The 14,678-nt window shown below is 39.4% G+C and overlaps 1 protein-coding gene across 1 annotated transcript; it reads right to left on the bottom strand.

The window, feature by feature from the left end:
* Nucleotides 1-150: 150 nt before the first annotated feature.
* comp (cartilage oligomeric matrix protein) lies at nt 151-12,879 on the bottom strand. Its single transcript, XM_063494999.1, has 19 exons — nt 12,813-12,879; nt 7,835-7,908; nt 7,667-7,718; nt 7,266-7,414; nt 6,906-7,043; nt 6,644-6,721; nt 5,701-5,853; nt 5,382-5,486; nt 5,053-5,160; nt 4,805-4,964; nt 3,860-3,978; nt 3,469-3,521; nt 3,173-3,366; nt 2,920-3,098; nt 2,767-2,815; nt 2,366-2,562; nt 1,784-1,956; nt 641-780; nt 151-209 (listed from the first exon to the last, which is right to left on the bottom strand). Exons 1-19 carry the CDS (start codon nt 12,877-12,879, stop codon nt 151-153), a joined length of 2,247 nt encoding a protein of 748 aa, XP_063351069.1.
* Nucleotides 12,880-14,678: the final 1,799 nt, after the last annotated feature.

Raw genomic sequence — 14,678 nt, 5'->3', positions numbered from 1 at the left:
TTGCTGTGAGGCACAATCAATCAATTTACACTGGAGACATTTCCAACACTTCTGCTGGATTTTTAATTAAACTTTTATCGCCGTGATGATCTTCCTTCTGAGATCCAGCTGTGCATTGGAAAGCGTTCTGTTTGGGCCTGTTTGTTGTCATCAGGCTACCAGCTGGACCTGCTGGGCTCTGTAGGCATCAAAATCCTCTGGAAGAGTGTCTGAAGGAACACAGTGGAAAGCCAGTTCACAATTCAGTTTGAAAAATCACACATTTGTGGCAGCTTTCATGGCTCTGCTAATAATAGCATACTTCCAGTCAGTGCATAACTGGTTAACAAAAACACACCAAGTAACCAAGTTAGCCAACGTCAGACATGACTGGCTTCAAAAGCTAGCAGGGCACTTGGAGAGCGAATCCTCTGCAAGGTAAAAGCAATATTTTTCATATTTAGGAAAGTGTTCTAAATATAGCCACTAAAACTGAAATGGCTTATGTTTGATTGCTTTGTGAAATTTGGCTCGGTATTTCCTGCTGACAAAGGAACAAATGGCACTAGTTCTTTCCTTGGCAGAGGAACATTGTTGAATAAATGAAAAGCGCTTCGTGGCTGCAGTCCAGCCTTTCAACTCTTCTGAATGCTTCACTCACCGTTGCAGCGATAACGCAGGTTGGCCCAGATAATGTTCTCCTGGGAGAAGCAGAAGACTCCCAGTCGGCCTCCTCTCATTGTCGCGTCTATGATGACGCCCGTGTCCGCTACCATTTGAGTGCCCTCGTAGAAACGAACTCTGCAAACCGACAAAGCGCAGCAAGCAACATTGCATTAACAAAGTGTTAATAACACTTGCAGAATTACATTTTTCTTTTTCTCTAGCACCAATAATGTATTCAAATTTTTACTTTTATTGAAATATTTATAAAACTGTTGCATGTATTCGCTGTACATGTTCATCTATTCTCGACTACATGCCTGTGGCACTTCAGAAAATGTTTCCACAGACACACAAATGTTTCCACACATTTGACTATGACACGTACATAAATACACACGAGTTTGCATGGATATCTTTGGAAGGCCCCTTATAGTAACCGTAACCATCCCGGCTACATACATAACCACAACTTAAAAACCTCATTATAATTTTAGGCCTAAAGCAGAACCTAAACCTTTAACCCGGCCTTTGAAGGTGTGTCACGGGCCCAGAGGTCCTCACTTTTCCAAAATGTTTTAATTTGTTGTCCATGATCGACAGCCGTTTGTTCAGTGACCTCTTGTCCCTCATTGGCTCAGATGCCTCCAGATTCAGGCCAGTGATGGTTCCAGCATTGGGGATTAATTTGTTGATCCTGCTGGCATCTCTGGCACTGATACTCATGATTACTCAGTTTTGTTGATCAGACCACACCCATTTCACACACAGGCACACCTGTGACACTATCATGCTGTGAAAGTATTTCCACAGACACAGAGACATTTCCACATATTTGACTATGACACACCCAATAGATAAATAAATACAAAACCTTTGTCTAGCCCCTTATTGTACTCTTAACCATCCCATCTACATGCATAACCATAAATCAAAACCTTTTTCTTTAGGTTTAACATTAGAATATCTCAAGGTCCTCACTTTTTCAAAATGTCCCCAATCTAATGGTCCAATGCTCAAACCGGTCCTCACTAAGATAATTAAACAAATATACACACACACACTCTCTATCATAAGATGAATGTTATTTTCCAACCTGTGGCTCATACAAAACATCAGTGTTAATTGTGTGTCACGGTACCTGATGTAGCCGTCAGCAGGCCGGTGCTGGAGGAACCAGCGGTACGAGGTCTTATCTTTCCAGCCAACATTGCGAGCGTCTTTCCACAGGAGCTTCACCTGATCGGTGGTGTCACCCGTGTGCCACAAAGCATTCCGCAAGTTTTCACCTGGACCTGTGTTTGATTTCACTGCCTTAAGAGTAAAAAGGGGATAACGTGTTTGCGATCACATTTTGTTTTTGTTTTTGTTTTTTTATTATAGATTAGTTCACAACTCATATGTTTGTATGCCTCTACTAAGTCTACAGATTATCAACAAATTTACTACCATTTTCTGACCATGGCAACTAAAATTGTTTTTAAGGTTTAACTGGTTGGTTGTAAGCCACAAGGCAGTAAAAATAATCGTCTTTTAGCTCATTATTTCATTATGGACACTTCTTCAAATGGACTGTGCTGCAAAACTTTGACCCTATAAAGCATTAAAACCATAGATTAAATATTAATAGAACTACTACTTACAGCTCATAGTCTCTTTACGACTAATCCATTATCTGGAAGTGGAGCTGGAATTTCTTGCAAACAGTACGGCAGTGACATACCTTCAGTTGGATTCCTGGTTCTGCCACGGCTCTGAACGGGTTTGCCTGCCAGTAGATCTGTTCCACCTGCTTCCACATCACCACATAGAAGCTGGAGCTGTCCTGGTACGCAAATATAAAACCTGCATAGTCGTCGTCCGTTACCGTATTAACATGAAATGTTCCTTCAAAATCTACTCCGCTGAAAGCCGTGTAACCTGCAGGACAAATTATTTCACATCAGATTTTGTTTTTAAAATGTAGCATAGACGTTTAACTCTATGTGCAGTGAATTAAAGCAACAGCCTGTTAGTAGGTGAATTTGGTTTCCTTTAAACAAATCCATGCCATTTTCGGTCATTTCAGATGGCAGTTTAATATTTATATTTTATATTTTCTTGAAATGTCAAACAGTTTTTTACCAACAGCTAATCCAGGATCGCTGTTCATAGTCTGGACGATCTCTCTTCCCTGTACAAACAGAACAGTGGATTATAGAAAAATGTTATTTCATGACAAGTTATTCTGGCAAAAAAACAGAACAGCAAAAATCAAAGAAGCCATAATCGCTTGACCTGGTTCAGCACCACCCAGTTAGGATCGATTTGTGCGTCTCCTTCTGGATCTAAAACGACTGTCTGATACTCCCTGAAGTCAGTGAGGGTGACCTCTGCATTTTCTGGACAGACGTCTATTGGGTCAATTATGGTGTCATTGTCGAAATCCTTCTCACATACGTTACCCACGCCGTCACCTGGGAGGATAAGTAGATATTAGGCGGAAGTAAAGCACAAACTTTTATTTTAATATTTCAACAGTGTCACACACCATCAGAGTCCTCCTGTAGAGGGTTGGGGATCAGACGGCAGTTATCAGGACCAGGTGGCAGCAGGTCTGGGATCCCATCGTTGTCATCGTCGTCATCACACTCGTCTCCCTTTCCATCTTTGTCAGTATCCAACTGAGAGCTGTTGATGACAGCTGGGCAGTTGTCCCGAGAGTCTTGGTGACCATCGCCATCACTGGACAAGAGACAGATGTTATAGCAGGTGCAAATTTGACTTGGAGTATGAAAACAGATCCAGATAAATACAAGTGACTTGACTGATGAGCTCACACAATACCTGTCCTTGTTAGTGTCACAGGGGTCACCAATCAAATCATTGTCCGCATCCATCTGAGAAACATAAGTTGAGTTGAATTTCAGATATGAAATTTTCCAAAGAATAACAAGTAGACAATGGCAATGATAATCCCAGCTAGGAAAGACAATGTGGACTGAATAATACCACAGACACTGGCAGCTTTATCGGTTATTTTAGGGTGTTTCAAATAAAATGCACCATGAGTGTGATGCTACATCCTGGAGTACACGCTATACCAAATTACTGTTGCAGACTAACAAGTTAAACCACTAGAGGTCATTAAAAGCAAGATTTTCTACTTAAGATTAACTGCTTAACTTCTCGTGCCTTTTTGCAAGATATTGATGTAATGTGTGAAGACATTTCTCACCTGGTCAGGGTTGGGATCATAGGGACAACTGTCACAGGCATCTCCCACTTTGTCACCATCTCGATCTTTCTGGTCAGCATTTGGGACCCTTTTGCAGTTGTCAAGGTGATTGGGAATTCCTGGGGTTAACATTGGGAATGTTAAAAAATATTATAGTAACCCGAAGACAGGCACATAGCTTTAATTTGTTGTCAGTGATGGACAGCAGTTTGTTCACTGTCCTCTTGTCCACCATTGACTCAGATGTCTCCAGATTCTGGCCAGTGATGGTTCCAGCCTTGTGGATTAATTTGTTGACCCTGCTGGCATCTCTAATGCTCATGATTACTCAGTCTGGTTGGTCAGACCATACTCATTCTCAACTACACACCTGTAGCACTACCATGCTGATAAAGTATGTTTAAAGGAAACCAAATCCATCTACCAACACAAAGACATTTCCACACATTTGACTATGACAGACCCAATAAATAAATAAATACAAAATCTTTGTCTGACCCATTATCGTAATCTTAACCATCCCATCTACATGCATAACCATAAATTAAAACCTCATTCTAATTTTAAACCTAAAGCAAATCTCAACCAGGCCTTTACAGGAGTGTGTGTGACCCACAGGTCCTTATTTTCCAAAATGTCACCAATCTAATTGTCTAAAGTTCAAAATGGTTCTCACTAAGATGGTTAAACAAGTGCATGTGCATACACACACACACACACACACACACACACACACACACACACACACACACACACACTCTGTCATAACATGATAATCATTCCAGTTGATAGGTTGTAAAAATCTCAGTATGTATCAAATTCACATTCAAATCACATCTCAAATTAAAGGCATATCAATACATGTCAGTGTTTCTAATTAACAGCCAGAGTAAATAGGTCTTATAATTAATATAGATTTAAAATCTATTTGTACAAAGTCTTTACCATCGCCATCGATATCTTCATCGCACTCATCTCCATATTTGTCCACGTCTGTGTCTTTCTGGTCATTGTTTTTGATGGCAGGACAGTTGTCGCAGGCATCACCGAAGTCATCCTCATCGATGTTCCTCTGGTCCACATTGGGCACCAACACACAGTTATCCTGGGAAAAAGATGTTTTAGTCCCTGAGAGCAAAGTTACATTATTTTACTATATTTTCTTTCAATCTCAGTATCCTCTGTGTATGAACCTGTGTATTTAAGATCCCATCCCCATCTGCGTCTTCATCGCAGGCATCTCCAATTCCATCACTGTCAGCATCTTCTTGACCAGAGTTTGGAACAGTGAGACAGTTATCCTGGAAGAAACATAAGCAGATGGGTAAGTTTTAATTAATACTTTTGTTTTGTATAAAGTGATACAGGCCTTCTTTGATCTGGGACTGAGGTTTGAATTTAAAGTATGACAACATCTTCTTTTATGTCACATTTTTATAAAATCTTTGATCTTCTTCACAGCTAAATAAACTGTTTTTATATGGGTAACTTTCAGAGAGTTCTCTTAGATATGAAGATTTACCTTGTTACAGTTACTATCAGTACAGTCCAGTTTTTCATCTGGGAAACCATCGATGTCGGTGTCAGGACCACACACGTAGCCATTGCCAGCCCATCCGACTCCACACTATAAGGATGGAAAATGTTTTAGAAGCTGTACATAATGCTTTTATTTGCTCTGTTTTGTGGTCTGCACAACATGAGCACAAGTGCTCAAACAGCTATTTCCCAATAGCTGCTATTATTGTTATAACATGATGAGGAAGGAATGTTGTAATAGCTTTGATAACACATCAAAGCTAAATCCAAGGAGCTAAAACATAAAAGTTTTATTTGCTCACCTGGCACTCGATGGTCCCCTCTCGATGGACGATGCACTCTGCACTGGCGTGGCAGGGGTTGGGTTGGCCATTGCCACAGGCTCGCTCAGGCTTACAGCCTTGTCGCTGATCCCCAGTGTAGCCTGTCTTACAGGGACCACATCTGAAAGAGCCCTAATAGAACCATCCCACCATGTCACAGGTGCCCACATTGGTAGTGTTAGCATGGAACTAAAACGCAGCGCTTCAGACAGCAAACAAAGGAGAAATATTAGTCCTAATATTACACATATATTTAGCATGGGATATACTGCATTTATACAAAACACTGAGTTCACCGTGGGCTTCACTATGCAATCTTTAACCCTAACTGATAACCCTAGACTGGAGGTTGATGCATATCCACTAATGACAGGTTAGGGCCTTTCTATGTGGAGTGTACACCTTCTCCATGGGACCACTTATCAGCTATAACTATCCTGCGATGTGCATTGGGAATTTTAGAGTACTGCACGGAAGGATGTTTGCAGTGAGTAAAAACCCCTCTCCACTCTCCGTTCAAACTGAAGCACATGCACAACCACAAATTAGTCATGGTGACCTGCCAAAGCTGTACCCTGTTTCTAGGCCCCAGCACCCCTGCAACCATGAACTGAGTAGGCAGTTAAGAAAATAGATGGATGGAAATTGTTTTCATTTAAATTACCATTTTAGGAATAAAGTTTAAACCATTAAGAGACTGCTCAAAAACATTCTGTTGCAATTCGTCTTGGACACAGTTACATGCAGTTAACCCAGAGGATTGTGTTTCCAATACTGTATCGGCTGTAAGGTAGGACTGCTGCTACTACGGCCAAAAGTGATTAAGGATGAAAATAAATAAAATATTCAGCCAACACAAAGAATGACTTTAACTGAGGCTTAGATCTAATCAGCAATTTTCATTCACTTTGTTCATACTTACGGGGGTGTTCAGACACACAGAGTTCGCCACGCAGCCTCCATTGTTGGGACCATCACACTCATTAATATCTCTGCATACCTTAAAAAGGACAGAGATTTAAAGACAAATGCAAAGTCACTTGAATGGTCTTTACCATTAAGACTGAAAAGGGAGGCAGAAAGAAAAATAAGTCGCAGAGAGAAGGAAGTTTGTTTGAGGGGCCACGAAAAGTCCAAATTGATCTCTTGTTGAATGGATCCATAAACTGCTGCATGGTGCCGACCTGTTTGTTGGCAGTGGCGTAGGCAAGACCAACGCCCTGGACCTGCGGGCCAGTGTATCCAGCAGGACAGGAGCTGCAGCGGAAACCTGGGGATGTGTTGATGCAGCGAACACCCATGTGGCACGGTTTCACAGTGCACTGTTCGTAATAAGAAGACAGACACACACATCAGGATGTTTTTAGGATGAGGACCTGCATTCATTTAGATGAGCCCTTCACTGGGTTTCTAGTAAAGTCTAAATTTTAGCCATTTCATCACTTTCTAGTTGCTGATACAGGCAGAAAGTTTTCTGACCTTACAATGGGTTATACCTGTAACACTTTACTGTCAGCAACTGTTTATCAAATCTTTGCTCATACCTCGTCCACGTCAGTGCAGTGGGTACCGTTTCCTTCCATGCCGTGAGGACAGGGTCCACATTTTACACCCTCTGGTGTTTCCACAAAGCTCACCCCAGGGTGGCAGGAGTTGGGCACACAGGTGGGTTGAGGTTGCATACCCCCCATTGCTGAGAAAAGAGGATATCAGCAGTTTTCTGTTTTAGAGTAGCAAATTATTAGTTATTTCCTTTTGTCTTCAAATCTCTCTCCCATTTATTCTAATGGACTACATAATCATAATATTCATAGTTGTGGAAAATTATGGATAATGGCTCAAGTTTGATAAAGATAATAGTGAAATTTCAATAATGATGTAATAATGTGTGTATTCTCAGACATAAACATAATTCCATCATTGAGAAGGGAGCTTGTGAACTCACCACAGGCTTCACACTCCATCACTGTGTTCTTTAAGAATACAATCTCCTTAATCTGGAAAGTACAACCAACAGATTAAATACCTTTTTGCATTTCCTCAGCACCCAGAGTCAAACAGTTATCAAATGCAAGTAAAGGTAGTTAAATATAATTTTATGACGGAGCGTTACCTGCTGCTTCAGAAGCTCTTTAATCTCACCCAAGACGAGATTAGTCATTTTAATCTGACTGATAATTTCTCCATCTGGGTTTGAAGAGAGAACAAACCAATCAGTAAAGGAAATCTTTTATATTCCCCCTGTGCTGTTGAACAGAGTAAGGAATCTTTAACACAGCTTCTCCAGACATCCTTTATATTGGACATTATTTCACAGGAACTGAAAATTATCAGCGTAGAAATGATTAGCTTTCTCAAGTGACAGCTTGAACCCTTTCTGAAGTTGTTATATTGTGTGAGCATTACAAAGTTAAAGCACATAACCAAATTAGCTTCGGGGCCAACCTCAATAATCAATAAAGTTTTATTGAATTGAATCATTGCATAAAAGAGGTTTGTGGTGTGGCCCAAAAAAGGTCATTTTTTCAGGGGTAATTTTTGTATTTTACTAAAAAAAAATTATTGTGTGCAAATTGAAAGAAATCGTGCTTTCTAAGGAAAACGAGCACGTTTAGAAATGCAATATTGAAAATTCCTTGGTTTTTTTTAAAGGCATTGGTTAAATTTTTTGTTGAAATTTTATATGGGAGCTAATCATGTTTTTCTCATCTGTACATATCCATGAGCAATTTAATCAGATGAGTTAACATTGCAGTGAAGCAGCCTACACAAGCACAAGTTCCTCACATCTATGATTTGTTGTTAACAAGAAAGTAGAAAGTGTAATCTATGAATTAAGCCAAGGCTGTAATCATTGCTTCTTTCAGTAAGAAAAATCTCAACCCATGATTCTGCTGGTGGTCAGTGACCAGTGATGGGAATAACGGCATCAAAAGTAATGGCATTACTTTTTTCAGTAACGAGGAATCTAACTAATTACTATTTATATCATTACAATGCCATTACCGTTACTAACAAGAAAATGCGGTGCAGACATGTTACTATTTTTCAACACACAAACGGTTGAAGCTGTCTTCTTCTTACTGGGAGCTTGGGGGAGGGGGGGGGGAGGGCAAACAGTCACACAAGAGCTGCTGATTGGCTGAGGAAGAATAAAGTAGTCGTGGTAAACCAATCACACAGTTGCAAATAACTTTATTGTTTGGAAAACCTGTGCATAGGTTTTTAAAATTTACAATTTATATTTGCATTTCAAGTTATGAAAATGATTCATTAAACATGTTTGTGGTTGTTACAGTAAAAAAATATAACTTTTCTACTCTGATTTTATGTTTTTTGTTTTATTTTAGATAGTTACTTTTCCTAGTAATTTGAGGAAGTAACTAGTAGCTATAACTAATTACTTTTTCAAAGTAACTTGCCCAACATTGTCAATGACCCTACAGTGCTTCAAAGTTTCTCCTGTTTCACCTATTCACAGGAATAATTTGTTTTCAATTACACATTTTTCTCTCGTCTAACCTTTAGTCAGATCAGTTAGCTAGAAATAACTAGTGTTAAAATTTACCTACTGAAGTACTGTATTTAAGTAAAAATATGATTTTTGATCATTTGGAGCATGATCTAAGAAAAAAAAAAGTGGGACCTTAAATGTACAAGCTGATTCTCTGAAACTAAAAACAAAAGAAAAAATAAGAATAAATAATCACGAACAAATACAAGCAGAAAACCTTTAAAAATAATTAAAACATAAAAGTTTAGACAATGTAATTTTATATACAGAACAAATTTGAAGAAACAGTTAATAAGAACTTTGCAGTAAAAACAAGAACTCAAGTTATAACTACACAGAGCAGGTTTGGTTTATTGCTGCACTGCTTCACTTTTTCTGTGGAATTGTTTTGTTGGATGAAAATTTGGGACTGGCAGCTAGCTAGGGAGCAGTGTTTTGATATGTGTGTGGAGGGTCCTGTACAACATGATCCACTGCATGTTTAATGCCAAAGTCTAATGCCTGGCATTCCTCCACCACCACAGGACTCATTCGAATCCACAGCCCACACATTAACTGGAGTCAGAAGTCAAAAAAAAAAAATTTCCCAGAATTAGAATGACACAAGATTATCCGGAAGATATGGGACATTTTTCCAGCTCACATGCTTTCTGGAATTAAGCTTATGGGTATCCTGGGATGCTTGGTTTCAGTATGATCTGTAGTTTTGGTGCAAATTGCCTTCATTTAACCACAAATCAACTATCGAGTGGGAAGTTTAATTTATAGATATAATCACAGGATTTTAACTACAGGAATAAGAAGTTATAGGTTTCTGACTTACTTTTATGTTTGTGGAATAGTTATATTAAAGTCTAATATGTCTGTCAAGCTGAAACTCAGTGGTTTTAGATAGATAGATAGATAGATAGATAGATAGATAGATAGATAGATAGATAGATAGATAGATAGATAGATAGATAGATAGATAGATAGATAGATAGATAGATAGATAGATAGATAGATAGACAGAGATATATAACACTAAAGCATTAGATTACTTTTTTTGCATTTTTCCTTTTGAACTTCTGTTCTCTAATTAAAAACCTGCAATCTGATTTACTCAGAGGCAATAAGATGAAGAAAAAGCTAGAACAGTATTGATAATATTGATAGTCTCTTAGAGGATACATATAGTGACTTAATCTCACTTTTTCACAAAGCCTAGTTAACAAAATTTACTGTGGGGGAAATAATTATCTATTCCTCAGCTGAATTTGTAAATTTACTCCCTCACAAAGAAACAAACAGTCTGTAATTTTTCATTATTGGAGAAAGACGGAATATCAGGGACAAGATTGTAGATCTGCACAAGGCTGGAAGGAGCTACAACTCCATCAGCAGAAAGCTTGTTGAGAAGGCGCTAACTGTTGGTGGGATCATTTGGAAATTGAAGAAATATAAAATGGCCATTAATTTCCCTTAATGCATCCATACATGATTCTACCTCATAGACTGACAATGATCATGATAAAGGTGTCATATCAGCTCAAAACTACACAAGCGAAGCTTGGACCACAGACACTCCGAACATCATTGATGATACACCACACCATGATCGGCTGAAACTTGCAAAGCCTCCAAGTTCCCCCTGCTCAGAAAGACACATGTACAGGCCTGTCTTAACATCTACATGTGTGAACATCTAAACGATTCAGAGGAGGCTCGGGAGAAAGTGCTGTGCTCAGACCAAACCAAAGTCTTTGGCATCAACTTGACCTGCTGTATTTGGAGAAAGAACAGCATTCCCACAGTCCAGCATGGAGGTGGAAACATTACGCTTTGAGGCTGTTTGTCTGCTGGGGGTCCAGGACGACTTCAGCGCATTGAGGGGACAATTGGCAGGGCCATGAAGCATAAAATCTGGGATGAGAAACTCACTGAAGATGTCTTAATGCATGCTTAGTAATCCAGGTAACCATATATCCACATGAACAGAATCAACTTTCTGGGAACACTGAAGAGAGTTTGTGAATGGATCTTCCACCATGACAGTGACCTAAAACACAGTGCCAAGGCAACAAAGGAGGGGCTAAAGAAAAAGTAGATTAAGGTCATGAAGGACTGGAGACCTCAGTCCTACAGAAAGTCAAGGAACCTAAAGGTTTTAGAGAGTTTCTGTAAAGAAGAGTGGGCCACAATCGCTCCTGCAAACCTGGTGACCAACTGCAAGAAACATCTGAAAGCTGTGGTTACCAGCAGGTGTTTCTCCACTAAGTACTAAGTCAGGGGTGTCCAACTCCAGGCCTCAAGGGCCAGTGTCCTGCAGGTTTTAGATATCACCCTGGGTCAACACACCTGAATCAAATGATTAGTTGGCAGGCCTCTGGAGAACTTCAAGACATTTTGAGGAGGTAATTTAGCCATTAAAATCAGCTGTGTTGGATCAAGGACACAAAAAACGTGCAGGACACTGGCCCTTGAGGCCTGGAGTTGGACACCCTGTTTGCTTGGGGATCAAATACTTTCACTCAGTGAAAGCAATTCAGTTTATAACTTTTAGTTAAATTTGATCTGTCAAACCTTTGATCAGCAGTTGATTCTTCATATATCCAGCTTTTGAGATTCTTCACAACATTCATCTGCTAACAGCATCTGTCTTGAACAAATTCTATAATGTGTTTTTTGGAGGCTTTCCTCTCAAAACAACCTCCTGCTGGGGCCATAAATAACACGATGAGAGCAGTGAGAGTGAAACCATTAAAGTGCTGCTAAAAGACAAAAAGACCTGATAATAAGGCTGAATAATAATGCAGGCGACAACACACTGTATCCATATGTTTATTGTTGTTTTAAAAATACCATTTGCAGGTCAGTTCAGTACCGGGTACCAAAAGCAGAAATCTCCTGAGCGTGTAGAGCAGGAAATGTGTTCTTCTCGTTAGCGGCAACTGTGTTTACCGAATGAATTCCACAGCAGAGAGAAGAGATACTGGACATAAATCACTGTCTCTGCTAATGGAAAGGAGGCTGAGTCCTGGACGACAGGAATCTCACTATGATTGTTTTCCCTTGTTGTGTGCACAGAACTTTCCAGCCCTTGTGAGCTTTGAGCTCCTTTACAAGTCAATTTGTGTTCCTGCCCGACTATTTTTTTTAATTTTTCATAACAAAAAGCTCTACCTCCCCTAAAAATAAATATAATAATTAATTAAAAAAATCATATTGAAATAATTAATAAAATCTGGCTTTGAATTAATTTCATTTGCAGCTTTTTGTCATTTTTCTTATGTAACACCCCTTTCTCTTGTTCTGCATAGCAGTTTCCATTAATAACATTTCATTTATCAGATTAATTACTTAAGAAAACACTAACCTGTCACCAGAAACTACCAAAAGCTGTAACATCTTCCCCAGATGGATAAATCAGTTTATATTTTCTAATGTTTTAAATTATGCCTTCTTTCTCTGCTGCGTCTCCACATCAGTCGTCATATATTGCTCGTGGTTCTTTCAAATTAAAACTCTGAAACTTTACCCTTTACTCATATTTACTGCTAATGCTCTTTAATCTTCTGATATCAAACGTATTTCTCACCTCTCTGTCCTGCAACAGCACTCCCTCCTATGCAGAGCACACAGGTCAGCCCCAGAAACCACAGCATGTCTTCACCTCTGCAAAAAGCAACAGTTCAGGTACAGCAGGTTACTCTCTTTCTTCCCTCTGTTCCTCCTGCGATCCTTAACCCAACAAAGGTTCTAGGGTATTTCCTTCTCTACTTTAGGTTTTATACGCCACTTCTACCCCCCCTCCTGTGGTTTACATCTCCATCCCTTCCCTTAAAGCTCCAAGAAAAAGGAAGAAGAAGGCGTCTGGTTACACAACAAAATACACCCCCACAATGCGGTGTAAAAGCAGCATTACTTGCTGTGTTTTTTGGTCACGTCACTCCAAAACGACACAAGTAAAGAAATCTGTTCACTTGTTGTTTTACACTGATGCTGAAGAAAGTGTTTCAAGGGTTGTTTGGCTGCTGCTTTTGGATTTCTGTGTTGATTATTCTTTAAATGGCTGTTTGTTTCTAGAATATCCAAGGATCCAAGGTTCAACTAACCACATAATGAGTACAATGAAAAGAAATGAGCAGATGTACTGAAGCTGGTCCAAACACTTATGTGGATTGCTCCATTACAAAAAAGGTCAAGAATATTTTTTCAAGCTTTGTTTAAACTGTGACAAGAACAAAACGAAAGAAACTGTCCAAAGAAAAAAACACCAAGATCAGTAAATTATTAGGAAAAGAAAAATTCCATCCATTTTCATATTTTCAGTACGGTGATCAAACATGTAATCTCCCCACAGAACACCCCAGACCTGTCACCTCACTTTGAGTCAGGTGACAGGTTAAATTCACAGAGAGCGCTACATCTGTGTCAGTTTTTGAGAGCAGGGCTCAGTGACATAAACTAGCCTTTATATGTGTAGTGTTTCATGTCCTCTTTAAGTGGCACTATTACTTCACACACTGTGGTTTTAGAAATATCAGCACATTTACTCACAGTACCATTTTAATCTGTAGCACTTACACAGACACCTCTAATGGTCTGCAGATGAGATTAAAAGCTAGCAATCAATCCTAATACATGGAAGCACGTGCAGAATAAAACACCAACACTTTCATCATTAATAATTACGAGCAATGACATAAGCTACGTCTACAGGAACTGTATTATTTTCACTGATGACTGTCAGAGTTGTGTTACTCCTGCAGTAGGGATAGTTGTCAGTAATGAGATCAGCAGATGTTGGATGTTTTGCTCCAGATCAACTTAAAAAGCTGACAGCAGTCAAAGTTACATTCATACAGTCAAAGCACAATATGAATGCTTGCTTGTTTTACTCTGTATGTGTGAGAAATCAGATAGATAGATAGAAAATGCATCAAGCAGATATTTTACGTCTCTGATCTTTACTGCTGTGAGGAATGTTAGGGTTAAAAGCCGAGTGGAACAACCTCCTGCAAACTTCATTAGTGATGGTTTGCTGCCTATGCTACAACAGTTTGTGAACACATCAGGGGGCTTCTTAGTTTCTGAGGACATGACTCGAGGTTCACCTCTGCCCTTTTCTGTTTTCTCTTTCTTGTTTTTTTGGGTTTGCTTGTTTCTTTTTTTAACCTTCCAGCAGCTTCAGGGTTACATAATATTGACTGAGTGCCAGAACTGCATGTAAAAAGAATTATATTTTGGCCCTGGACATGTCTTTAAATGATGAGAATTAAATTTTTAGGGTACGGAATAATAGTAATGAAAACTGGCTTTTGCACCACGCTGTAGCATAAAAAAGCTTCACATGGAGAAACAGGGTGTACCTCTGAATTAGAATTCCCAAAATTCGACATGGACCGGCCCCTGCTTAGAGCAGAGCTTCTGAAACCTTCTAGAGTCGAGTCAATTGCAGTCT

This window comes from Pelmatolapia mariae, linkage group LG15 (genome assembly GCF_036321145.2).
Source record: "Pelmatolapia mariae isolate MD_Pm_ZW linkage group LG15, Pm_UMD_F_2, whole genome shotgun sequence".
NCBI lineage: Eukaryota > Metazoa > Chordata > Actinopteri > Cichliformes > Cichlidae > Pelmatolapia > Pelmatolapia mariae.
This window is presented reverse-complemented; position numbering and strand designations above follow the sequence as displayed.

Excerpts from the sequence above, each read along its gene's own strand:
- comp (XM_063494999.1), bottom strand. The coding sequence starts at position 12,879 with ATGCTGTGGTTTCTGGGGCTGACCTGTGTGCTCTGCATAGGAGGGAGT. Across the intron at positions 7,719-7,834 it reads AAGAGCTTCTGAAGCAGCAG|ATTAAGGAGATTGTATTCTT; the intron begins GTAACGCTCCGT and ends TGTACTTTCCAG. Across the intron at positions 2,563-2,766 it reads CGATCCTGGATTAGCTGTTG|GTTACACGGCTTTCAGCGGA; the intron begins GTAAAAAACTGT and ends TTTGTCCTGCAG.